The 25,790-nt window shown below is 47.2% G+C and overlaps 2 protein-coding genes across 6 annotated transcripts in view; both read right to left on the bottom strand.

The window, feature by feature from the left end:
* Positions 1–25,790, bottom strand: part of HNRNPAB (heterogeneous nuclear ribonucleoprotein A/B) — a 314,463-nt gene that overhangs the window by 156,595 nt on the left and 132,078 nt on the right. The window lies entirely within an intron of this gene.
* Positions 1,290–24,660, bottom strand: B4GALT7 (beta-1,4-galactosyltransferase 7). 5 transcript variants are annotated; one of them, XR_009220990.1, is made up of 7 exons: positions 24,540–24,656; positions 20,591–20,953; positions 17,328–17,553; positions 16,193–16,276; positions 15,817–15,921; positions 14,791–15,295; positions 1,290–1,564 (listed from the first exon to the last, which is right to left on the bottom strand). XR_009220990.1 is itself a non-coding variant. In XM_058547403.1 (6 exons), exons 1-6 carry the CDS (start codon positions 24,587–24,589, stop codon positions 15,140–15,142), a joined length of 984 nt encoding a protein of 327 aa, XP_058403386.1. In that variant the 5' UTR covers positions 24,590–24,656; the 3' UTR covers positions 14,302–15,139. The 5 variants fall into 5 exon arrangements, 3 of the variants coding, with proteins under 3 accessions (XP_058403407.1, XP_058403398.1, XP_058403386.1); XR_009220991.1 differs by lacking the exon at positions 1,290–1,564 and adding an exon at positions 1,660–1,908; XM_058547403.1 differs by lacking the exon at positions 1,290–1,564 and having other exon boundaries at positions 14,302–15,295.

Below are 25,790 nucleotides of genomic sequence, written 5' to 3'. Positions count from 1 at the left end.
TTTTTGTTACAGCAGCCCGAATGGACTAAGACACTAAACTACAGAAAGAAATTTGGATTTCATCTTACTTATCTTTTAATATGTTATTTAATCCTCCAACAACTCTAGCCAAACTGAAGTTCAGAGAGGTTGTGACTTGAATAAGATGATGCAGCAAGTAGTGAATTCTGATTACAATCCAGGTCTCTCTGACTCCGAAATGTGCACTCTTTCTATATAATGATGTCTCTTTGAAGGAGGAAAAGTCACTGTGTTAGTCTAGGTCCTTTGAGAAGTGGACTCCAAGACATGATTAACCACATGATTCACCAGGCAAGGATTTTATTAGGGGAAGTGCCTGAAATAGGGAGGCAGCAAGAAGAGGTAGAGAGAGTTGTCAGATTTCTGTGAAAGTCTGATCCTGAGTAAGAGGGAGAGAGGGACATTTGGGTGCTAACAAAGGAGTCCCTTCCTCGTGGATGACAACAGCAGCCCATGGGAGGTGTGGTCTCAGTAAAATGCATGACAGGTTTCAAAGTGCAGCAGCTGGGGCCTCCAGCCAATTAGGGACTTGGGTCAGTGCAGCTTCCTGGCTGCCAGTCAGTAAAGGCAGAGAAATCCTGTGTTTCTTTTCTGGTCTGCTCATGGAAGAGAGACTACCAATCAGAAGGATAAGGGCAAAGGAGTGGGCAAGTGAAGGGTCCTTCCCTTACTGGATCCACCTGCTCCCTGGCAGAGCTGGTAACTCAGGAATCCCAAACAGCTTACTGCCTGGTATGATGGTTAATTTTATATGTCAACCTGACTAGACCATGGGGTGCCCAGACATTCGGTCAAACATTATTCTGGATGTTTCTGTGAGAGTGTTTTTAGATGAGATTAACATTTGAATCAGTAGAGTAAATGCAGATTGCCTTCTCTAATGTGAGTGGGCCTCATCCAATCAAGTTGAAGGCCTGAATAGAACAAAAGGCTGACACACCCTGAGTAAGAAAGAATTCTTCTTGCCTGACTGCTTTTGAATTAAGACATCAGCTTTTTCCTGACTACAGACTTGAACTGAAACATCGGCTCTTCCTGGGTCTTGAACCTGCCAGCCTTTGGACTCGAGCTGCACCATCACCTTTCCTAGTTCTCAGGTTCTCGAACTCAGACTGAGACAAGCATCAGCTCTCCTGGATTTCCAACTTGCCAAATCACCCTTCAGATCTTGGGACTTGCTTGCCTCCGTAATCACGTGAGCCGATTCCTTTAATATATTTACTCTCCGTTTTGTTTCTCTGGATAACCCTGACTGACACACCTGGCTTACTCAATGTCAGGGCTGACCACAGTATCTCATAGGATTCCTTTTCCTCTTCTGCCATCAAACCCCACTACACATTTGAACCACAGGCTGGATAGAGAAATGTGCCCAGAACAGCACTAGGGAGAGCAAAGGTCCTTGAGAACCAGTTCAGTCCCAGGCCAAGCCTCCAACTTACCTCTGGGTGGGTGGGAGACAGCTCCCTCAACAGCCATGGCCTTAGATGATGGGGCCATGTGAAATGGCATCAGTGACTCCCTCCAGCTGGCAGCCGGCTCTCTAGTGAAAGCAACAAACCCAAAAAATACTCAAGAATAGACCCACCATCTTATCTCTGTATGGTATACAGGTTGTGGAGGATTCTGCCATCTCAAACCTCCCTGGCTGCTCTTCCTAAAGATTCCTTAACCTCAGGGAGGGTTGGTACTGGCCCTGTTCCAGACCCAAAGTAACAAGATTTCTTCCCAAAGTGGGGTAGGCCTGTCACCTGCCCCTATATGACCTGTCACTGTCCACAAGGCAGCCCTTCCTGCTGGCCCCTGGTACTCCTTGCTTCATGTCTTGTCTGAAGCTTCTGGGCTCTCCTTCTTCAGCTTCTTTCTAGAAGCCTCTTGTGCTTGGTCCTGGAACCAAACATTCACCCACATAAGTAATCCAGTTAGACAGTCTCTCTTTCTTGCCTTAGCCACCTTCCCTCCCACCCTCAGCCCAGGGAGGACCGCCTCTGATTCATAAGTACCTGCACTGAGGAGCATCCCCCTGGCACCTGCTAAGGAAGGGCCTCCTCACATTCATCCTCCGCTGCCCTGCCTGTAGCCCAGCACCCTCAGAAGCCCTTCCCTGACCCAGGGTTTCTCAACAGCGGCATTATTGACATTTGGGGCTGGATAATTCTTTGTTGTAGGGGCTGTCCTGTAGGATGTTTGACAGCATTGCCAGTCTCTTACCAACTAGATGCCAGTTGTCACCACCAAAAATGTCTCTAGACATTGCCAAATGTTCCCTGCCCTAACCTAAGGTCTTTCTGTTTGCTGTCTAGAGGCACAGCAGAACCTGGGCTGGGCAGGGGTCCCAGACAAGTAGAGGAAACTAGTGGGAGGGAAGCATGTGCCTTCAAGACCAACCCTGCCTCAACCTCCATGAAGCTGGACTCCTCAGGCCCAAGCTCTTCGAAAGCTGTTTCCTCTTGGCTCCCACCATGCAGTTTTTGCCCCCCCTCCCTTTTTTCTTATATGGTATTTATTATTATTATTGTGGTTAAGAACACTTAACATGAGATCTATCCTCTTAACAAATTTTTAAGTGCACAATATAGTATTGTTGACTATGGGTACAGTGTTGTACCCCTTTTTTTAAAAATAGACTTTATTTTTGAGAACAGTTTTAGGTTTACAGAAAAATTGCAAAGATGTTAGAGAATTCCCATCTACCTGCACCTATTATTAACATCTTCGATTAGTATGGTACATTTATTACAATTAATGAACCAATATTAATACATTATTTTTAATTAAAGTCCATAATTTATTCAGATTTCCTTTGCTTTTACCTAATGTCCTTTTTCTATTCTTAGATGTCATTGAAGACACCATATTACATTTTTAAAATTTTGTTGAGGTCATATTGGCTAATAACATTGTATAAATTTCAGGTATACATTATATTTCAGTTTCTGTATAGACTGCATTGTGTTCACCACCAATAGTCTAGTTTTTATCCGTCACCATACACATGTCCCTTTACCCTTTTTGCCCTCCAAAGATACCATATTACATTTATTGTCATGTCTCCTTAGGCTCCTCTTGGCTGTGACAGTTTCTCAGATTTTCCTTGTTTTTGATGACCTTGATAGTTCTGAGGAGCACTGGTCAGGTGCTTTGTAAGATGCTGTTTATTGGCATTTTTCTGCTGTTTTTCTCATGATTAGACTGGGGTTATGGATTTTCGGGAGGAAGGTCACAGACATAAAGTGTCATTTTCATCACAACATGTCAAGGGTACTTACTGTCAACATGATTTATCACTGCTGATGTCGACCTTGATCAGCTGGCTGGGATAGCGTTTGTCGGGTTTTTTCACTATACAGCTATCCTTACCCCCCCACCCATACTCTCCTCTTTGAAAGGAAGTCACTTTGTACAGCCCACACTTAAGGATGAGGAGTTATGTTCCCCTTCCTTGAGGGCAGAGTATCTACATAAGTTATCTGGAATAATTCTGTGTAGACATTTGTCCCTTCTCCCCCACTTATTTATTTATTCAATCATTTATTTATCAATATGGATGCATGAATATTTATTTTATGTGTTGGGTTATAACCCAATACTACTTTATTTTGTTGCTCAAATTGTCCCAGCTTTGGCCATTGGGAGCTCTTTAAGTTGCCTCCTGTGTTCCTTTGACATACCCCCACCAATTTCTTTGTTTTAACAGTTCTTTACTTTCTGGAACTACAAGATGCTCCAGGCTCATCTTGTCTATTTCCCACTTCAGTCCTAGAATCAGCCATTTCCTTTTACCGGAGAATGGTATTAGGAACCAAGATCTGGACACTAGTTGTGTTCATTGCTCCTGGACTATCACTGCTTCTAGGTCCTCTGAGCTGACAGAACAGGGGGATATATTTGTGTATGATATACATGTATACACACACATCTATAAATATTTTTATATGTAACCATCCTTATAGATATTAAACTTAATGTGAGTTCATTGCTATATGCAGCTTTAGTCCATTATCACATGGATCATTCTAGCCTTCTGCCCTTGCTTATTCATAAGTTCCCACTCCAACAGTGAGAAACCTGGCTCCCACCATCTGCCATCCATTTACTAAATTGCTCAATTCTGGTATGCAGAAGAATTGTTATCCCATACTCCCTATTCCCATGGGAAACAACTTTATTAACTAGAGGACAGTGCAGTTCCTTTTGTCTTTAGTCTTACAGACACCACTTACTTCCAGCGTTCCTTAGGTCAGCACTTTCTCTCCCACCCCCTTCAGTGAGGTTGTTTTGTACATTTAATACAGTTAGATTCTCCTGCCATAGTCTGCACTCTTTCCTGGGATTCTCTGACCTCTTAAATGATTTTTTTAAATTTACATACATTAAGGTTCACTCTTTGTGCTAAAGGTTCTATAGGTTTTGATAAATGCATAATGTCATGTATCCACCATTACAGTATCCTCAGAGTAGTTTCACCACTCTAGATATCTCCTGTGCTTCTTCTCTTCAACCTTCCTCTCCTCTCCCCAGACATCTGGCAACCACTGATATTTTTACTGTATCTATAGTTTTGCCTTTTCCAGAATGTCATATAGTAGGAATCATACATTATGTAGCTTTTATAGACTGGTTTCTTTCACTTAGCAACATGTATTTAAGGTTCCTCCATGTCTTTTTGGACTTGATAACTCATTTCTTTTTAGTGCTGAATAATATTCCATTGTATAGATGTACCACAGTTTGTTTATGCATTCCCCTATTGAAGGAATCTTCATCACTTCTAGTTTTTGTTGGTTATGAATAAAGATGCAGTAAACATTCACATGCAGGTTTTTGTGTGGACCTAAGTTTTCAGATCAGTTGGGTAAATACCTAAGTGAGATTGCTGAGTCATATGGTAAGATTATGTTAAGCTTTGTATGAAACTACCAAACTGTCTTCCAAAGTGGTTGTACCTATTTGCATTCTCACCAGCAATGGTGAGAACGGTTCCTGTTGCTCCACATCCTCACCAGCATTTGGTATTGTCAGTTTTTTGGATTTTAGCCATTCTAACAGATGTGTAGTGGTAGCTCATTGTTGTTTTAATTTATAATTCTCTAGTGACAAATTATGTTGAGTATCTTTTCATATGTTTATTTGCCATCTGTATATCTTGATGAAATGTCTGTTCAGATATTTTGCCCATTTTTTATTTGGGTTTTTAAATTTTCTTATTGTTGAAATTTAAGATTCTTTATATATTTTGGATACAAGACCTTTATCAGATATGTGTTTTGCAAATATTTTTTCCCAGTCTGTGGCTTGTCTTTTCATTCTCTTAACAGTTGCTTTCACAGAGCAGAAGTTTTAAGTTTTAATAAAGTCTAACAATTATTTCTTTCTTGGATCATACTTTTGGTGTTGTATCTAAAAACTCATTGCCAAACCTAAGGTCACCTAGATTTTCTATGTTTTCTTCTAGAAGTTTTATACTTTTGCCTTTTACATTTAGTTCTACAATCTATTTTGAGTTAATTTTTGTGAAAGGTGGAAGGTCTGTGTCTGGATTCTTTTTTTTTTTTTTTTTTTGGCATATGCATGTCCAGTTGTCCCAGCACCATTTGTTGAAAAGACTACCATTTTTCCAGTTGTTCCAGCACCATTTGTTGAAGAGACTATGTTTGCTCCACTGTATCGCCTTTACTCTTTCATCAAAGATCAGTTGACTATATTTGTTTGGGTCTGTTTCTGGGCTCTCTATTCTGTTCCATTGATGTGTGTGTCTATTTTTTGCCAATGCCAGGCTGTCTTGATTATTATAGTTTGTAGTAAGTCCTGAAGTCAGGTGGTGTCAATTCTCCAACTTGGTTCTTCTTCAGTGTTCTGGATCTTATAAACTTTCGAGTCAGTTTGTTGATATCTACAGAATAACTTGCTGGGATTTTGACTGGGACTGGATTGACTATAGCTCAAGGTGGGAAGAATTAAAATCTTAACAATATTAAGTCTTCCAATCCATGAACATGGAATGTCTCTCCATTTATTTAGATCTTCATTGATTTCTTTCATCAGAATTTTGTAGTTTTCTGGATATAGGTCCTATATATTTTGTTAGATTTATACCTAAATATTTCTTTTTTTTGGTGCTATTGTAAATGATATTGAGTTTTTAATTTAAAATTCCAATTGTTCATTTATCAGAAAGCAATTGAATTTTGTATATTAATCTTGTATCCTGTGACCTTACTATTATCATATTAATTTCAGAAGTTTGTCTATTCTTTGAGATTTTCTACATAGACAAACATGTCACTTGTAAACAAAGAAAGTTTTATATCTTCCTCCAAATCTGTATCTTTTGTTTCCTTTTCTTATTGCACTAGCTAGGACATCCAGAACAATGTTGAATAGGAAAGGTGAAGGGAACATTCTTGCCTTGTCCTTGATCTTAAGGGAAAGTATCCAATTTCTCACCATTAAGTGTGATATTAGCTATAGAGTTTTTGTAGATGTTCTTTATCAAGTTGATGAAGTCTCTTTGTATTCCTAGTTTGCTAAGAGTTTTTATGATAAATGGGTGTTTGAGTGTGTCAAATGCTTTTTCTGCATCTATTGATATGATCGTATAGTTTTTCTTCTTTAGACTGTTGATGTCATGGGTTACAAGTGAAAATGTTGAACCTGTCTCACACATATGGATTAAATCCCATTAGAGGGGCCAGCCCTGTGGTCTAGTGGTTGCATTCGGTGTGCTCCGCTTTGGCGGCCTGGGTTCGTGGGTTCAGATCCTGGGTGCGGACCTACACCACTTGCCAGCCATGCTGTGGCAGTGACCCACATACAAAATAGAGGAGGACTGACACAGATGTTAGCTCAGGGCTAATCTTCCTCAAGCAAAAAAAAAAAAAAAAAGAGGAAGATTGGCAACAGATGTTAGCTCAGAGCAAATTATTCCTCAGCAAAAAAATAATTAATTAATTAAAAAATAAAATACATCCCATTAGGTTGTGGTGTATAATTATTTTTATACATTGTTGGATTCAATTTGCTAATATTTTGTTGCAGATTTTTGAATCTACGTTCATGAGAGATATCAGTCTGTAGTTTTCCTTTCTTCTAATGTCTTTATCTGGTTTTGGTATCAGGGAAATGCTAGCTTCATAGGATGAGTTAGGAAGTATTCCCTCTGTTTCTATTTTCTGGAAGAGATTTTAGAGGATTGGTGTCATTTCTTCCTTCAGTGTTTTCTAGAATTTACCAGTGAAACCATCTGGGCCTGGTGTTTCTTTTTTTGAAAGTTATTATTGTTGATTCAATTTCTATAATATATATAGGCCTATTCAAATAATCTGTTTCCTCTTATGAGTTTTGGTTGTTTGTATCTTTTAAGAAATTGGTCCATTTCATCTAAGTTATCAAATTTGTGGGCATAGAGTTGATCATAATTATCCTTTGTTATCCTTTTAACATCCATGGGATCAGTAGTGATGAGTCTTCTCTCATTTCTGATATTAGTAATTTTTGTCTTTTCTTTTTTCTTAGTTAGCCTAGCTAGAGGTTTATCAATTTTATTGACCTTTTCAAAGAACAAGATTTTGGTTTCATTGATTTTTTTGTATTAATTTCCTGTTTTCAATTTCATTGATTTCCACTCTAATTTTTATTTCTATTCTTTTGCTTGCTTTAGGCTTACATTGATCTTTGTTCTCTAGCTTCCTAAGGCGGAAGCTTAGATTATTGATTTTATATCTTCTTTTCTAATATATGCATTCAATGCTATAAATTTCCCTCTAAGCACTACTTTCACTGCATCCCACAAATTTTGATAGGTTGTATTTTCATCTTTATTTAGTTCAAAATATTTTAATTTTTGACTCATCTGTTATTTAGAAGTGTTTTGTTTAATCTCCAATTATTTGGGGATTTTCCACCTATCTTTCTGTTTTTGATTTCTAGTTTAATTTCATCTGAGAGCACACTTTGTATGGTTACCATTCTTTTAAATTTGTTAAGGTGTGTTTACGGCCAAATATGTTGTCCATCTTGGTGAATGTTCCATGTGAGCTTGAGAAGAATGTGTATTTTGCTGTTGTTGGATGAAATATTCCATAAATGTCAATTAGATTCAATGGATTGCTGTGGTCTTCAGTCCAGCTATATCCTTACTGATCTTTTGCCTGTTGGATCTGTCAATTACTGGTAGAAAGGTGTTGATGTCACCAACTGTAATAGTGGATTTGTCTATTTCTCTTGCAATTCCATCAGTTTTTGCCTCACATGTTTTGATGCTCTGTTTTTAGGTACATACACGTTAAGGATTTAACAATGTCTTCTTGAAGTATTGACCTCTTTATCATTATATAATGCCCCTCTTTATCCACAATAATTTTCCTCACTCTGAAGTCTGCTTTGTCTGAAATTAATATAGGTACTCAAGATTAGTATTAGCATTGTATTTCTTTCTCCATCCCTTTACTTTTGTGTGTGTGTGTGTGAGGAAGATCAGCCCTGAGCTAACATCCATGCTAATCCTCCTCTTTTTGCTGAGGAAGACCGGCTCTGAGCTAACATCTATTGCCAATCCTCCTCCTTTTTTTTTCCCCCCCAAAGCTCCGGTAGATAGTTGTATGTCATAGCTGCACATCCTTCTAGTTGCTGTATGTGGGACGTGGCCTCAGCATGGCCAGAGAAGCGGTACATCAGTGCGCTCCCAGGATCCGAACCCAGGCCACCGGTAGCGGAGCGTGCGCACTTAACCACTAAGCCACGGGGCCGGTCCCTCCATCCCTTTACTTTTAATCCATTTGTGTCTTTAAAGTGGGTTTCTTGTACACAACTTATAGTTGAGTCTTTTTTTTGTTTTCAGTCTACTGAGTTTGTCTTCTAATTGGTATATTTAGACCTCACATTTAAAATGATTATTTATATAGTTGGATTAATATCTGCCATATCTTTAACTGTTTTCTATTAGTTGCACTTGTCTTTGTTTCTTTTTCTTATCTACCCCTCTTTTTCTGTCTTCTCTGGTTTTAATTGAGAATTTTATATGATTCCATTTTCTTTCCTCTCTTAGCATATCAATTATACTGCTTTTAAAACATTTTAACTCATTGCTCTAGAGTTTGCAATATATATTTACAACTAATCTAAGTCCACTTTCAAATTACACTTTACCACTCACAGGTAGCGCAGATACCTTATAACAAAGTTTTCCCAGTTCCTCTCTCCTGACCCTTATAACATTGCTATCATTCATTTCCTTATTCCTACACTATAGTCCTCCAACACGTTGTTACTATTGTTACTTTGAACAGTTATCTATGAGATCAGTTAAGAATAAGAAAAATAAAATATTTTATATTACCTTCATTTATTCCTTTTTTGACACTCTTCTTTTTTTTAATGTAGATCTAAGTTTCTGACCTATATCATTTCCTTCTCATTGAAGAACTTCTTTTTTTTTTTTTTGTGAGGAAGATCAGCCCTGAGCTAACATCCATGCTAATCCTCCTCTTTTTTTGCTGAGGAAGACCGGCTCTGAGCTAACATCTGTTGCCAATCCTCCTCCTTTTTTTTTTTCCCCCAAAGCCCCAGTAGATAGTTGTATGTTATAGTTGCACATCCTTCTAGTTGCTGTATGTGGGACGTGGCCTCAGCATGGCCGGACAAGCGGTGCATCAGTGCACATCCAAGATTCGAACCCAGGCCACCAGTAGCGGAGCACGTGCACTTAACCGCCAAGCCACAGGGCCGGCCCCATGAAGAACTTCTTTTAACATTTCTCGCAAAGCAGTTCTGCTGGCAGTAAATATCCTCATTTTTTTCTGTCTGACAAAGTATTTATCCATATATTTTTTCTTCATTGCAGTAAAATTCACATAACATAAATTTCACCATTTTAACCATCGTAAAGTGTACAACTCAGTGGCTTTTTACTAAGTACACGTCTCTTTTTTTTTTTTTTTTTTTTTTTGGTGAGGCAGATTTGCCCTGAGCTAACATCTGTTGCCAATCTTCCTCTTTTTTTTGCTTGAGGAAGATTAGCCATGATCTAACAACTGTGCCAGTTTTCCTCTATTTCATATGTGGGTCGCCGCCTCAGCATGGTTGACAAACAGTGTAGGTCCGCCCCCGGGATCCGAACCTGCAAACCTGGGCCGCCGAAGCAGAGCACGCCGTACTTAACCACTACGCCATGGGGCCAGCCCCTCTCCTTCCTTTTTGAAGAATACTTTCAATGGATGTAGAATTCTAGGTTGATGTAGTTTTTTCTTTCAATATTTAAAATCCACTCTCTTCTTGCTTGTATGGTTACAGACAAGGCTGTAATTCTTATCCTTTCCCTGTATAAGTAAGCTAGGGTTTTTCCCCCCATGTCTTCCTTCAAGATTTTGTTTTTCTTTGGTTTTCTACAGTTTGAATATGATATGCCTAGGTGTTGATTTTCAGGGGCTATTTATCCTGCTTTTCTCTAAGCTTCCTGGATCTGTGGTTTGATGTCTGCCATTCATTTTGGAAAATTCTCAGTCATTATTACATGAAATATCTCTCCTGCTCTGTTCTCCTAGTGATATTCCAATTGTTCCTATGTTACACCTTTTGAAATTGTCTCAGTTCTTGGATTTTTTTTTTCTCTTTGCATTTCAGTTGGGAAGTTTCTATAGACATTATCTTCAGCTCAACGGTTCTTTCCTTGTCTGTGTCTAATCTACTGATGATCCCATCAAGGCATTCTTCATCATTTCAGTGTTTTTGATTTCTAGCAACTCCTTTGATTCTTTGAGTTCTATCTCTTTGCTTACATTACCCATCTGTTCTTGCATATTGTCTACTTTTTCCATTAGAGCCCTTAATATATTAGTCTTAATTATTTAAAATTTCCTAGTTGATAATTCCAAAATGTGTCATATCTGAGTTTGGTTTGATGCTTGCTTTGTCTCTTTAGTCTGTTTTTCCCTTGCCTTTTAGTGTGCCTTATAATATACAATTTATTGGGTAAAGGGACTGATGTAAACAACTTTTAATGTGAGGTGTGATGACAGTCTGCCTAGGAGTTGGACTGACTTTAATGTTTGTTGTAGCTTTAGGTGCCAGTGGCTTTAAATTCCTCTAGTGTCCTTGGTGTTTTTCTCCTCTACTGACTTTGGGTTTCCCCAAGAACTTCTTTAATACAGTCTGTGCCTTGAAGCTCTTTCAGCTGTAATCCACTATTGTTATACTGCAGCCCTGTTGACATGGTGGTAAGGTTTAGGGAAGGGGAAGCATTTTATAATTTTATGATTAAATCTCAGTCTTTTAGTGGGTCTGTGTCCCTGGTTGTGACCTTCACAGGGGTCTCTGAGCTTTTTCCCCCCTTCCTGAGGTGTGGCAGAAAGGCTAGAGGGGGCTGGAGTTGGGTGATTGTTCTATCCCCTGAGAGAAAAGGCTCTGATAGTCTTTTTACCTGGAGAGTAGGCTTTTGTCAGGGGGACTGCTGTGGGCATATTTTTAAATGGTTACTTTTCCCTTTCCCCTTATAGAGACGGGAGGGGATTTTTCTTGGCTCTTCACCATACTCAGCCTCCATCAGTTTGTCAAAATTACCACTTAAGTATTACTCCCAGTTTGTGGTTCTGCGTCTTCTGCTCTAGGTCAGCTGATCTTGGCTGTGACTATATTTTCCTGGCTCTCCAGATTTTGGGATGGCAGTTTGCCCTGCAACTTCAGTTCTCTGATAGGCCCAAGAAAAGTAGTTGCTTTTCAGTTTGTTGAGTTTTTTTCTTGTCATAGGATGGGAATGATGACTAATAAGCTCTTTACATGTTGAAGCTGAAACCAGAAGTTGCTTTTTCTTTGTTTTTTTTTTGTTGTTGTTTTAATGCTCTTAAGGCATGAGGGCTGAGATCGCACAAAGGCAGTGTATATCCATTTGGCCTTTTGGGAAAGAGTGTGCAGGGAAGCAGACCCTCTGTGAAGGGAAGGACCAATGGTATACCATTGATCCTGGCTCCTGCAGCCCCCAGGGGCTCAGCGGACACCGCCACCCCCCTTCACTGACTCATTCTGGCTTCATTATCTCTCTCCCTCCTCCAGACTCTATCCTACAGTCCACCTGGATCCTGCCCTAAAGGTTCTTTCTATAACTAATATCTAACCGTATATCTCTCCCTGCTCAGAAATCTTGCACCCATAGAATAAAGTACAAGTTGCTCAGTGTGGCATTCATAGATCTTCATGGTTCACCCTAACCTTCCCTCTGCTGCCTGCCTCCCCCCATACCTATACAATATTGGGGTACTAGGGACACCTTGAACTACTCCCAGGTCCCTGAACATACATGCTTCCTCCAGTCTTTCTGCCTTGCACATGCTGTTCCCTCCAGAAGCCCTTCCCATCCTGACTGGCAAACTGACTCCACCAGGAAGACCTCACCTCCTTAGGGGTGGGCCTTCCCCAAGCACCTGTACATTCCTCAGGCACAGTGCCATGCTCTGGTTCCCACTGATGCCCCAAGGGACCTCTCCAACAGCCAAATCCCCATCTTACTCCAGGCAGAGGAAGCATGAGGCAGACACTCTGAATCTCCCCCATGGCCCTGCTTTTGTCCCAGAGGTGGGAGGGACATTAGACCACATTGGCCAGCACTCCCAGTCAGCCCTCTCCAGCTAGGGAGAGGAGGGAAGGTCTGGAGGGGAAGGAGCCTCTGTGCATGGGCACCTGCTGTATAGGCCAGGGGTGAAGGAACCTGGCTCTGAAGGTAGACTGCAGGGGCCCAAGCTCCACCACTTATCAGCTCTGTGACCTTGGGCAAGCTACTTACCTCTCTGTGCTTCACCATCCTCATCTATAAAACAGGGTAATACATAGGACCTAGCTCTTAGGTAGAGAGGCCTAAGGGAAATAATGCAATGTAAAGCATTTCTGATGTGGTGAATGTTCCACAAGTGCTAGTTGTTATGATCACAACAACCACATGGGCCAAGTGCTGTGCCCAGTGCTCCTATCTCCTGGCTTCATTTCATCCACCCTGGCCAGTGAGGCAGGGATGTTAGTTCCACTCCACAGAGGAGGCAACCAAGGCGCTGAGAAAGCAGAAGAGCCATCTGCTTCTTCCCCTTGCCAACCATGGCTCAGCCCTCTCCCACTGTCCTGGAATGGCTTGGTGGAGGCTGGGGCTGGGGAGTGAGGGGAGTTGCAGATTTGGGTTACATCAGGCCCAGCCCAAGGCACTGATGGTGCCTCGATGATGGAGGTGGTGGCAGTGGCCATGGTGGGGTTGGAGATGCACCCCAGCCCAGGCTGAGTTGGACGATCTTGCTTTTCTTCTGCTCAGTCCACTCCCCTGGTGCAGGTGGAAAGGAAGGAACCCATTTTTCAGGTCTTCCTATGGGCCCGGTGAGTACAGAGCTGGGGGCTCTGATGTCATATCCATTCCCACCAACTCCAAGAGGCTGGTGTTATGCCCTCATGTTACATAAGTCCAAGATGACACAGCCAGGGAGACTGGCATACAGAAAGCATGCCATTCCCCTCTCCTGGGCCTCAAGTTGAGAAAGTCCCTCCCATCACCCTTGTACTGTAATCATGGCTGTTTGCCCCTCCATGTAGTGAGTGAAGCTGAATCGCTGGCTGAGGTCAATTTGGAATCACAAGGACCCTTGGTTATATGTCTGAACAGTTATGTGGAACCTGAAGCTTCACTCCACTCATCTTTGCTTAAATCTCTTGGCTTATGCACAGGATGTACAGTGCACAACCCCTGCAACTACACACAGCAGCCCCGTGTGGGCTCCATCCTCAGAGGAGGAGTTTTTTTGGACCAGAGCTGTTGAATCCACCCTACTGAACTCTGGGACCTCAATCTCTTCCTTCTCCAGCATTTCAGGTGCCCTATAGTTAAGCAAACCAACCTTAACTGGTCCCAAATCTCCTCTTACTTCTGCCCCAAATCCCTGGTAGTCAGACACCTTGAAGGACTGATCTACCGTGCAGGGCTCCCCACCCCCACTCTCATTGGCCCCAGGCTTCCCTCCAAATGCTTCCTCCAGGTCACTCCCCAATTCCATGGTCTCCCTCAGCTCCCCTCCTTCAGCTCTCCCTGGCATTTGGTGCTCACTGCTAGTCCCCCATCGTACTGTGGGAACACTCCAGGGATTCTCCTACTTCTCCTATCTTCCTCCTCCCACCCCACAAACGTGCTCTTCCCTCCCTCAAGCCATGACCGAGTCATTGCCAACGCACACTGCCTACTCTAAGTCTAGTCCTGTGGATCTGTTTCTGTCCATCTCAATGAGGCAGGATGAAGCCCCCCTCCAGAGTCTGAGCCCACCAGCGGTCAGACTGCCCAGAAGGGCAGCAAAGCCTGGAGGGCTGTGGGAGGTGACAGGAACCTGTGCCTCTGGCTTCTCTCCCACTTGAGCTTCCCCTGGTCTTGTCGTCCCCAGCCCTGCCTCAACTCCTTGCCAGCTTATAACTAAGAGAGGTGTCATCTTTTGCCCCATGCCCTTCCCCTCAGCCACAGGTGACAAACTAGTGGTCCACAACACATTTTGTTTGGCCTGCCATACTTTTTAAAAGTTTCAATTCATTGCTATCATTTAAAAATTAACCAATTTCACTTAAGAGTCCAGAATTCTAGTTTCTTCTGAAAAATCAGAAGATCTGGCAACATTAGGCCCACATTACCGTATAGTCACCACCAGCTGGAGCTGGCCTCAGCTATCCCCCTTCTGCGGGGCTTGCATTCTGGTTTCCGCAGTTTTGACCCTCCCAAACACCCTGGCCACCCACGTCAGCGGCCTGGCTTCTAAACTGTACCTCTGCACGAGGCGGTCCAGGGGAAGGAACAAAAGCCCGCAGGTCTCAGCACGCGAAGGAGGGCAGAGCAGGGCAAGCAGGAGGCAGGGCAGAGAGTCCCAGGCAGGAGCCACATCCTAGCCTCTTCCATCACTGTTTATTGCTAGCAGCGTCCCAGGCACCCTGTGTGTGTCCTGTCCCGGCTCAAGCCTGCCTCTGGGGGCTGGGCTGCTGCAAACACGTGGTTTGCTGTCTGCTACTTCAGGCCACTCCACATCCTGTTGGAGGTGGGCCCAGGGCCTAAGGCTTTGTCTTGGTCCTGAGTAGCAGTGTGGCATCCAGGCACAGCCTTCCTTACTGTCCAGCCAACTCAGCCAAATGTGCACCAGGGGGTGGCAGCCTTGTCACAGTCCAACATGATGTTGAGAACAGTGCAGGGGGCTCCTCCCACAGACAGGGCTGTACGGGAATCCACATGGTACTTCACAGTGCTCAGGCCTCCCTCCCGGTCCACCTTGAATTGCTCCTGGGAATGAAAGGGGGAGAGAGCATGTACTCTGGGCTTTGCGGGTGCCAGCTGTCCACTGATCCCCCACAACCTCATCATCAGAGGTCCTATGAACCCCACTGAAGAGAGGAGGAAGTGAAGCTCAGAGATGTGAAGTTTTGCCCATGGCTGCCCCTGACTAGTAAGCAGGAGAGCAGGGATTTTTCAGTTAGACTAGTATGGCTCCTACAGAAAAGGCTGTTTGAGGGATAGGGACTCCAGTGTTGCAAGTCTGACTAGGATTCTGGCACCTTCAGCTGAGTCCCACCCCCCTACCAGCCTGCAAGGACTCTGAAATCTCAGCTGACCCACAGTTCCCTGGTGCCCATGGCAGCCACCAGAGCAGGGCATGGGCCCAAGCAGAATGCCCATTGACTGACCTGGGCCAAGCAGGGGAGGACAGGGCCATCTGGGGCCCAAGGAGAACTTGTGAACTGCTTGGGCCTACTGGTTCCCCACATCACCACATATCCGTCCCCAATCAGGGGGCCAGCCAGCACCTGTTTTTGAGCTGCGATGCGCTTCTGGTCCCTCTTCCGCCAGGCTGGGTCATGCAGGTGGCGAAATGTCTTGTACCCAGTTGTGATTCCCGAGGGGCGGAAAAGCTAAGGAGGCCAAAGGTAGTTGGGTCAGGCTGCCCCTCCTGGAGCCCTGGCCCTCACACTAGTCCTTTGGGCTCCCACTGCCTGCCATGGGCCACAGGAGGGGCCTGCATTCCCATTCTACAGAAGAGGTGTGCTAGTCAGGGGGCAGGGCTGGGATCAGAGTCAGGGGTGCCATTTCCAAGCCCCAGCAACTTCATCTGAGGATAGAGAAGGGAACCTCAGGGCAGCCATGATGGTGGAGAAGATAGCAGGGCCCTGGGTGGGGTGTTACCTGGAGCCCGGCTCCTTTGATGCGCCGGTAGAACTCGTCGTCCTCGCGGCCCCAGCCCCAGAAGCGGTTGGACATCCCGTTGCACTGACACAGAGACAGGCAGCGTCACTTGCCCCATCCTCCCAGGCCAGGCTCCCTCTCCTCATCCTCTCCTGGCAGTTGTGGACACCCAGATGCTTACAATTCCCACAACCTCTACGGTACTGGTGGACAGTCAGTGCATCCCAGTCTCTTTGCCTGTTCTAATGGGGCCTTGAACTTGTGTGAGATGATTAGTTTCTCAAAAACTAATGTATGATTGGCAGGAGGGGACCTCTTGGGGAGCTAATGATGGGCAGAAGTGCCAACTCCGGCTTGATTTCTGCCTGCCCCATACTCCCATTTCTCCTGGGGTGGCTCTGCCCTGGTCTCTTCCTCTGTGTGAGCTCTACGGCAGACACCTATTTTTGCCACCCAACCTGGGGCTTCATTTACATAAAGCTGGTTTCAGCCACAGCTTGAAGAGAGGAGCAGGAGATGGAGGTCGCTGAGTTCTTCCCACCCCACCCACCTACCCTCACTCCCAGCTACAGTGACTGACTCAGGGATGGGCCCATGACTCAAGGCGGGCCAATCAAGAGCCAGCATAAAGCAGTTCTGGGACTCCTCTCTGGGATGCTGGGGAAGGGGGTCCATCTTCCACTGAACTTGGGCCTCGATGGATGCAGGTTGCAGCCATGACAACCACCGTGCACCCTGAATGTCTAAAAACAAATCCAGTCTAGAGAAGGCAGAGGTGAGAGATGGAAGGTGAAATTGTGCCCTGATGACACTGTCTGAGAGCTGGGCAGGCCGTACCTGCAGCAAGACCCACCTCCCCCAGCCCCATCCAGACTTTTCCATTTTGAGAGCCAATGAACCCCAAGTCTTCTGAAGCCAGCTTGCATGGGGGTTTGTTACTGCAGCAGAATCCTCCCTAACTGACTTGCTCAGTCCTGCTCCTCTCTCAAGTCTCTGACTGCTCCTGGGTTCCCCTGCTGGGCCTAGCAGGACTCCTCCACCTGCTCGGCCCCAGAACTGCTGCTCCTCCTGCCAGTGCCCCTGCCCAGGTGGGTGCTCCCTGGTTCTGAGCAGAGCAGGTGGGGCTGGGCCTCACCAGCTGGTAGTGCTGCTTGGAGAGCAGCAGGATGCCGCCGACATAGGTCTTGTAGTGGTAGAGCGGGTGGAGCTCCGGGGAGGCCACGTGGAAGGGCCCAGCCTCAGGGAAGCCGTAGTCCAGCTCCTCGTTGAGAGGGAGCAGGTCCACGTCATGCATGGCGATGTAGTCCGTGCTGTTGCTGCTCTCCAGGAAGCCCACGTTGATGAGCGCTGCCCGGTTGAACCTATGCAGGGGGACAGTGAGCTTGCTCTCCCCTAAACTCTGCATGAGAGCCTGTCCTCCACAGCACCCCCCAGTGCCTCCACCCCTCTCCCACCCGACCCTGAGTTCACTGTGGGGCTGCCCACTGCACGTCTGCCCCTCCACTCATCTCACAAATGTTTACTGAGCACCTCCTGTGTGCCAGACACTTCTCAGAGCTCTGGACATAACAGCAGTGAGAACTCAAAGCCCTGCCCTCAAGGCACTGACATTCTAATAAAAGGAGACAAAATAAACAAGTAAATAGTAACAAGCCAGACTGTGGGAGGTGCCGTGGAGAATAGCAGAGCAGGTGAGGAGGATAAAGCTTACTGGGGGCGGGGCAGCTATTCTGGTAGACAAGTGGTCAGGGAGGGTCAGGGTAAGAGGGTGACATGTGAGCAGAAACCTGAAGGCCTGCGAGAATGAGCCACATGGAAATGGGAGGAATGGGGCTCTGAGCAGAGGGGAGAGTGACTGCCAAGGCCTGAGGCAGGAGCCGACACCAAGAAGCCAGGCAGAGTGTGTGAGGGGGCTTAGGGGATGAAGTCAGAGGGTGATGGGCCGCTGATGGACCTGGGCTCTGACACTGGGTGAGATGGGAGCCACTGGAAGGCTCAGAGCAGAGGTATGACATGCTGTGACTTAGGGTTTAACAGGATCGCTCTAGTTGTGGTGTTGAGAAAAGACTGGAGGGCCAGGGGTGGAAGCAGGGAGAAAAGTGGAGAGGCTATCACAATAATTCAGGCAAGAGATGGTGGTGATTTAGCTCAGGGGGGCAGCAGCGGAGACAGTGAGAAGTGGCAGATTCTAGATGTATTTACTGATGGACTGGATGTGTATGTTTGGGGGGGGAAGAGGAGTTGAGGATGACTCCAAGGCCTCTGGCCTGAGTCAGTGGCAGCACGCAGCTGCCATTCCCTGAAACGGGGAAGGGGGCAGGGGAAGCAGGTCTGGGGTGGGTGGGAAATCAGGAATTCAGTTCTGATCAGTTAAGCTTGAGATGCCTCTGAGACTACCAAATGAAAGGCTGTGCAGGCAGCTGGATGTGCAAGTCTGGAGTTTAGGAGAGAGATCTGGACTGGGAATACAGACTTGGGAGTCATCAGGGGAGAGATGGGATTTAACGCCATGAGACTGGATGAAATCCCCCAGGGAGTGACTATAGCCAGAAAGGGGATGCCCAAGCACTGAGCCTCAAGGAGCACCCAGGTTGAGAAATCAGGGAGATGAGGCAGAACCAGCAAAGAAGGTGGGAGGGGTAGCCAGTGAGGAGGGAGGAGAACAGAGTGCTGTCCCAGAGGTCAAACGGGAGGTTTAAGAAGGAAGAAGTAATTCACTTGGCAAATGCTGCCGAGAGGGCGACAGGACGAAGGCTGAGCACTGGCCTTTGGATTAACAAGGTGGGCTCACTGGTGATGTCAGCGGAGCTGTTTCAGTGTCATGACAGGGTCAACATCTGAGTGGAAGAGGTTTGAGAGAGCGAAGGCGAGAAAGGGAAGGAGTTTTGCTATAAAGGGAAGCAGAGAAATGAGGTTATAGCTGTGGGGGATGTGGGATCAAGGGGGTCTTTTTTTTTTCCTTTTTTCTTTTTAGATGGGAGCTTCTTCAGTATGTTTGTATGCTGATATGAATGCTCCAGGAGGGAGGAAAAAACTGATCATGCAGGAGAGAAAGGAGCCAATGGCTAGAGTGATGCCCCTGAGAAGGAGAGCGGCAAGGGATCCAGTGCCAGAGTAGAAGTGCTGTCCTGGAAGGAGCTGGGACAGCACATTCACGGGGACGTATGCACAGAAGCTGGTGGGCCAGTTGAGGGCATGGGGACTTGGGCAGGTTCTCTTCCAATTGGTTCTGTCTTCTCAACAGAAAGCAAAGTCATCAGCTGAGGGTGAAGATGGAGGGAGTGAGGAGAGAAGGTGTGCAAGGCTGCCACGGAGAGGGGGGCAGCAGACTAGACAAATGAGGCTTCCAGGCACGGCTGAGGGCTTTCCTGGGCCAGAGTGCATTGTCAGGTACACAAGCAGTATCTCCAGCCACAACTAGCTGCCCAGGTGCAGATGTGGAGTAGACAGAGTCAGGTTTTGTCAGGCGGGAGTTTTGCCAGGCAGAAAGGGGCAGGGGAGTTGAGGTGTGTGCGGGAGAGTGATTTTAATGCTGAGCCATGGAATCCAGTCAGGTGAGGAGAAAGTGAGGACAAGGAGGGTGGGCAGTGAAAACTGGGAAGATCGCAGACTAAAGGGCCTGGTGGGGTCCAAGAATTGTTGGAGTATGTCTCCCAGTGGGAGTGAGTTGACAGGAAAGGAGCTGGTGGTGGAGTGTGAGAGGCTTGGATTGTGATCATGGAGGGGAGCAGTTTTTGGTAAGGGCAAGGATTTTAGGATAACACCGGACTGCGAACAACCTGAAAGCCTGGCCTTGACCCTCCCTTTCCCGATTCACCAGCTGATCCACCAGCAAACGCTGTCTGCACTTCCTCCACATCACTTCTTTCCACCTTTCTACCGTGCTGGCCAAGACACCATCATCTCAGACGACTACAAAACCACCCAACAGGCCTTCCCACCCCTTCTCTTGTCCTGGTATAATCTATTCCACATACAGCAACCACAGGGATCCTTTTTCTTTTTCTTTTTTTTGCTAAGGAAGATTGGCTCTGAGCTAACATCTGTGCCAGTCTTCCTCTATTTTGTATGTGGGTCGCCACTACAGCATGGCCACCAACGAGTGGTGCAGGTCTGCGCCCAGGAACTGAACCTGGGCCGCCAAAGTGGAGTGTGCTGAACTCAACTACCTGGCCACAGGGCCAGCCCCAGGATCTTTTAAAAATGAATATCAGTTCAGGGCCCTCCCCAAAAATCCCCATCACACCCACTGAGAGAACGCTCCCTCCCACCCTCCTGCCACTGCCGTAGGTGGCCCACCTGGCATTGGACCATTGCTGGGAAAGGGAGCAGGCCCTGAGAGGTCTGGGCAAAGTGAGGCCCCTGGAGAGGGGTGCTGGGTCGGGAGGTAGTCCCTACCTGAAATGATCCACCTGGTTGAGCACATAGATGTGGTGCTGGATCTTCTTCCTGCTCAGGAAGCGGTGCATGTGGGGCACAAAGACCAGGAGCTCCTCAAAGCGTTCGCGGAAGGGCACCAGCACTGCCAGGCGATGGGGGCCCCATGATGCGTCTTCTTCCCAGTGCTCAGGGGGTGGCTCTGGGGGGCACACCCGGGGTGGGCCTGGGGTCTCCTGCCCTTGTCCGCTGGCTGCCCGGGCCACATCGCCAGAGCAGCTGAGCTGCAGCCAGAGCAGGGAGAGGAAGCCTAATAAGAGACAGGCAACGAAGAGGTGGAAGACGGAGCATTTCCGGGGGAGGCCGCTGGGGAGCAACCTGGACCTGGGACAAGAGAAGGGATGCATCAGAAGGGCAGGGCCGAACTGGGGCCTTGTGACAGACCCCTTCTCTGGTTTCTCCACAAGTAGGGCGCACGTGACTAGTCTGCCCCAAGTGCCTGGGAATTAGTGCAGAAGCAACGTCAATGCTTTTGCTCATGCTGCTACCAAGCATCAGAATCCTGCTTACCACACTAGGTCCAGCTTGTGGCACCCCACCTCCGGGAAATCCTCTGACCACTTTCAGGTTACAGAGCTGCCCCAGGCCCTCGATGCTCTCTTACTTTCTGTGAGTGAGTCCTGGTCAGACCACGAGCTGCTCGTGGGCAGGATGAGGCTCCTTGTCTCTTGCACTTGCCCCTCCCCAGGACAGTGGCTCATGTCCTGAGCTGATGGCAGGAGTCCCGCTTTAGAGATCCTACCCACTGCCTTTCACACTTGCTCCCCTGCAAGTTTACCCCCTTGGCTTTGTCCTGCTTCTAACACGAGAAAGCTCCCCAAAACAGGGGCGTGTGCCGGCATCAGTCCTCGTGAAAAGACCAACGTTTACTCTGGGAAGATGGGACCTGCCCCCAAACTAATGCAAGGCCCAAACTGACAGTGGCAGTTCACTGAACAAGTCTCAAAGCTTCAGTCCAAGAGGCAGCCCATGTGACAAGAGATGAGAGACGGACAAGGGAAAGAAAGATGAGGGCTGGGTACAGCACCTAGGCTCATTTCAGAAACAGAAAAACAGCTGAGTATCTTAGACATTGGGGTAGTATTTCTGGGAGAGACTGCCCTTTAGGTTAGAAAGTACTAAGAAGCAGGTGGAATTCACCTGATTCCTTTGCCCCTCTCTCTGGAAGTTCCTGAGGGCAGTGGAGGAGGAGCTGAGGAATCCAAGAAAAAGGAAGCTTCCTCTATACTACTTCCCCTGAAATAATCTGGAATCTACTTTATAACCTTTAAGAGTCACCAATTGGCTACCAAGTCTTACAGATTCCTGAGTGTCCCTTTGATCCTTCCTCAACCAGTGTCTCTCTTTTAGCTTAAGTCTCATCTGGTCCTTACCCTTCAATCACATGCATGATCCTCTTCTGTTTATCAGATAATAGCCGAACCCTTGGCCTGAAAGTGAAGCCCCTCTGTGACCTCGCCCCATCTCCAGTTACTCCCTGTCCCTAGCCCAGTGCTATCATACTGAGTAACTCAGAGCTTCTCCACTCACCATATTCCTTCCTGCTTCTGCCCTCAAATTAGCCTGCTGCTTCTGCCTGACATGTCCTCCTTATTTTATCTGCCTGGGAGCTCCCCGCTGATCCTTCAGGGCCAAACTCTAATGGCATGGCCAGCATCTCATGACCCCTGCCCCCACTTGCACATAAACTGAGATACACACTCTCTCCTTTGTGTTCCCATGGTATCTGGTACTCCCCTGTTTGAAGCACTTACCCACGGGCAATCAGATTCCTATCTGTGGCCCCAGCACAGGTCAGACAGCAGAAGGCTTGCTAAGTGAGTTACAGGAAGGGTTCAAGCAGTCAGGGCATGCTTTTAAGTCACAAACTAGAGCTGGACCAACTCCTGCCTTTCTCCAGAGGCACAAATGCCCACCTGGAAGCCAGCAGCCCTGAAGCCAGGCAAGGTCCCACACGCAGCAGAGAGGTTGCCCAGTAGGACACCTTGCAAGGCTCCTAACTTACCCCCCGTTGTCCTGTGGTGGGGGTTTCCGCTGGGGAAGGGTGGAGCCCAATCCTGCGAGTGGCCTGGGAAAGCTGGAACCTCTACAGGTTCTTTCTCGCCCTCCTGGCTCTCTCTGGGGGAGGGGTGGAGACCAGGGAGATGGACATGGGGAAACATCCCACCTTCGGGGAAAGAAACAATGACCATTATCCAGGGGTATGGCATGGATTGGGCATTCCATGCACTTTCACATGCTGTTCCTTTGGTCCAGCTTCCTCTTCCTACCAGGATCACGTTCCCATGAGCAATCCCATCATGGCTCTAAGGGCCCAAACTGCTGAGCAATTGACTTCAGAGCCGAGTCCCAATTCCACAGGACAGTGGACAGAGAACTGTTGTTCCTGGTGCCACCTGGTGGCCAACTCCAGATGTGCAGTCCCAGCTGCTCCTAGACCCAGGCCACCCTGCTCTGAGGGGCAGACGAGATGAGAGTTTGTCTCCATCAGTCTATAGGTCCAAGGCTACTAAAAGGTAGATTCAAACCCAGGAAGGCTGGCTCTGGAGCCAGCACTCTTAATTGCTACATTAGCCAGCATCTGTTGCTTGGATCTTTGTACCCCTGTGTCAAAAGCACAAACTGATATCAATATATTTTCCTGGGAATGTGGTTATGTTTCAAAGGTTTATGGAAATGGATCAGGAAATGGAAATTCTCCTCCATTACCTCTCCTTTCTTCCCTCACACAAGCCTCAGTGATACAGGGTTTGAATACTCAGCTGCTCTGATTACAGAACCTCCAAACTGCAAAGGTAACTGAAAGACAAGTGGTACCTCCTCTGTGCCAGGCAGAGCGTCAAGAGCTGTATATATATGATCTTCAATACTCATACAGCCCTGCAGGGTGGACGTTATGATCCCTGTTTCAGAAATAGAAAAGCTGAGGTCGGAAGGATTAAGTGATCTGTTTCTGGTCACATGGCTATTAAAGAGGATTCCCACCCATGCCTGATTCCACAGTCCAGGCTTTCTTTCTATTTTATTCCTGTCTTCTTACTTCAACACCAAGTCTGAAAAATCCCTAATGGTAAAGAGTCGTGCCCACTATATTCCAGAATCTTTTGGCAACTGGCAAACTTAAATAAAGGGAATGAGGTGTCATTCACTGGGTGGAGTCCCACTATCATGTATTCTGGGTGAGAAGAGTTTTGGGGGCACATCTCAAGACTGAATTGTGGGTGTCTTCCCAAATCTAAGTGGCCAAATAGCTCTCTCTTCATTCTGCTTTAATAGGAAACATCATTAGCTAAGGTCTGGACGAAGCTCACACCTAACACACGGAGCAGGCCCCATTTAAGTAGAGCTGCACAGGAAGTGAACTACTGTTCTATGTAAGGAATGCCTAGTAAGTGCCAGGCAGAACATACAGAGCTTCTGTCCGGTGTGTTCTTCTGGGCGGTCAGCAAAGGATGGGGAAGGATGAGGGAGGAGGGTAAGGTCTGAGGCTACGGGGATGCAACGGGGGAGGCAGAGGCCAGAGAAACGGAATAAACACCCTCAGAGAGTAGGGACAGAGAGAAAGACAGAGATCCACTGAGAGGTCAGCGGAGTCAGAGAGCTCCACGAAGATAGAGAGAGGCCAGTGGAGAAACAGAGTGACCCACAATGAGAGAAAGAGACTCGTAAAGAAAGAAAGAAACAAATTCAAACAGGGGAGTCAACGGAGAAATACAGACCCGCGGAGTGACGGAGACCAGTAGAGACAGAGACCCACACAGAGAGATCCAGTGACCCTCAAGGAGAACCACAACCCTCAGAGAGCCCCGCAGAGACGGAGACAACGGCCTCGGGCTCCTCGATTCCGCGGGGCGGCCCGGAAAGGACTGGCACCCGGAGGACGGGGCCCGGGCCGGCCGCCGCCGCTCACCTGCCGTCCTCCCAGGGCAGCTGCGCCGCTTTCCTCCGGGAGGGGAACATCCTGGGGGGAGGCGGCGGCGCATGGGGCTCGAGCTCCCAGCCGGGCCCGGCCGGCCTCCCGGGCCTACGCGGCGCCTCCGCCTCCCGCCCCGCCCAGGCCGCTTCGCCCCGCCCCTCGGTCCGCTGGGTCCGCGCTCCGGCCGCACCGTCTGCTCGCCGGAGCTGCCACGTCAAAGGTTCCGCGAGCGAGGGACACGTGAGCTTGCCAACCGCCCGACTGACCTCTACATTCTGAGAAACTGAGGCCCCAGGAGGTGCTCACGTCACTGGGCTGGGACTGGACTTAGACTCTAGACTTCCAAACGAGCGCCCTGGGATAATCTGCATCCTCCTCCTCTTCCCAAGGGAAGGTGGGGAGCGTCTGGGCAGCCCCGCTGTCGACCCAGGTGCATTCTTCCTCCACGACAAGCTTGGAGCGGGCAGGGCCAAGCTCGGGGCTCAGTCTTGGGTTCAGCCGATACCCCAAGCAGTACTTAGGAGCCAGGCGCTGAAGACAGATTGACTGGATGCGAAAGCTGACTCTGCGAATTCAGCTGTTTTGGGGCAAGACGCAATCTCTTTGCGTCTGTTTCCTTACCTGAGTACGTAAATGGTGTCTGATCTACCTGGTTGCTGTGAGGATTAAAGGAGAAAACGCAAACACTTGGTAGAGCGATGGGCACAATAGGCAACTCTATATAAATGATGGCTGTCATCCACGAGAGGGGTACTCGGGTGGAGCTGAGGTGAGAACTGAAGACGGGAATAAGGAGATTGAGTTCCCATATCTGCCCTGTCGCCGTGGGAACTTAGCCCCAGCTGGGCCAGCTTCCCACCTGGGAAAAGAGCGGCAGAGTTACTAGACTTATCTCCTCTGCTCTTCCAGGCAAATTTTAAGTTTCTTGATAAATAGCTAACATTTATTGAGTTCTTACTACGTGCCAGTCATTGTTCTAAATTCTTTACTATTGTTACCTCACTCAGTCTTTGTGAGTAATGTACTTATTATGCCCACATTAAAGATGAGGGAACTGAGGCACAGAGAGGCAATTAAGGATGTAAGCCCAGGCAGTTTGGTTGCACATTCTGTGGTCTCAACCACTCTGCCTCCGAGAGGACTTCCCAGTGGGTGGGAAAGTAACCATTCCTAGCAGCCCCTTTTCTTTCTCCCTTAAACCCAGCATACAATCCACCAGTCCCCTTCCTGCTGAACTCTCTCAGG

This window comes from Diceros bicornis, chromosome 1 (genome assembly GCF_020826845.1).
Source record: "Diceros bicornis minor isolate mBicDic1 chromosome 1, mDicBic1.mat.cur, whole genome shotgun sequence".
In the NCBI taxonomy this organism is placed as follows: Eukaryota; Metazoa; Chordata; class Mammalia; order Perissodactyla; family Rhinocerotidae; genus Diceros; species Diceros bicornis.
This window is presented reverse-complemented; position numbering and strand designations above follow the sequence as displayed.

Bases quoted from the DNA above. Each gene is read 5' to 3' on its own strand.
- B4GALT7 (XM_058547403.1), bottom strand. From the start codon at position 24,589: ATGTTCCCCTCCCGGAGGAAAGCGGCGCAGCTGCCCTGGGAGGACGGC. The intron at 17,554-20,590 runs GTAGGGACTACC...CCCCCTGCATAG, and splicing joins AACCAGGTGGATCATTTCAG to GTTCAACCGGGCAGCGCTCA. The intron at 16,277-17,327 runs GTGAGGCCCAGC...TCTCTGTGTCAG, and splicing joins CCAAGCAGCACTACCAGCTG to TGCAACGGGATGTCCAACCG.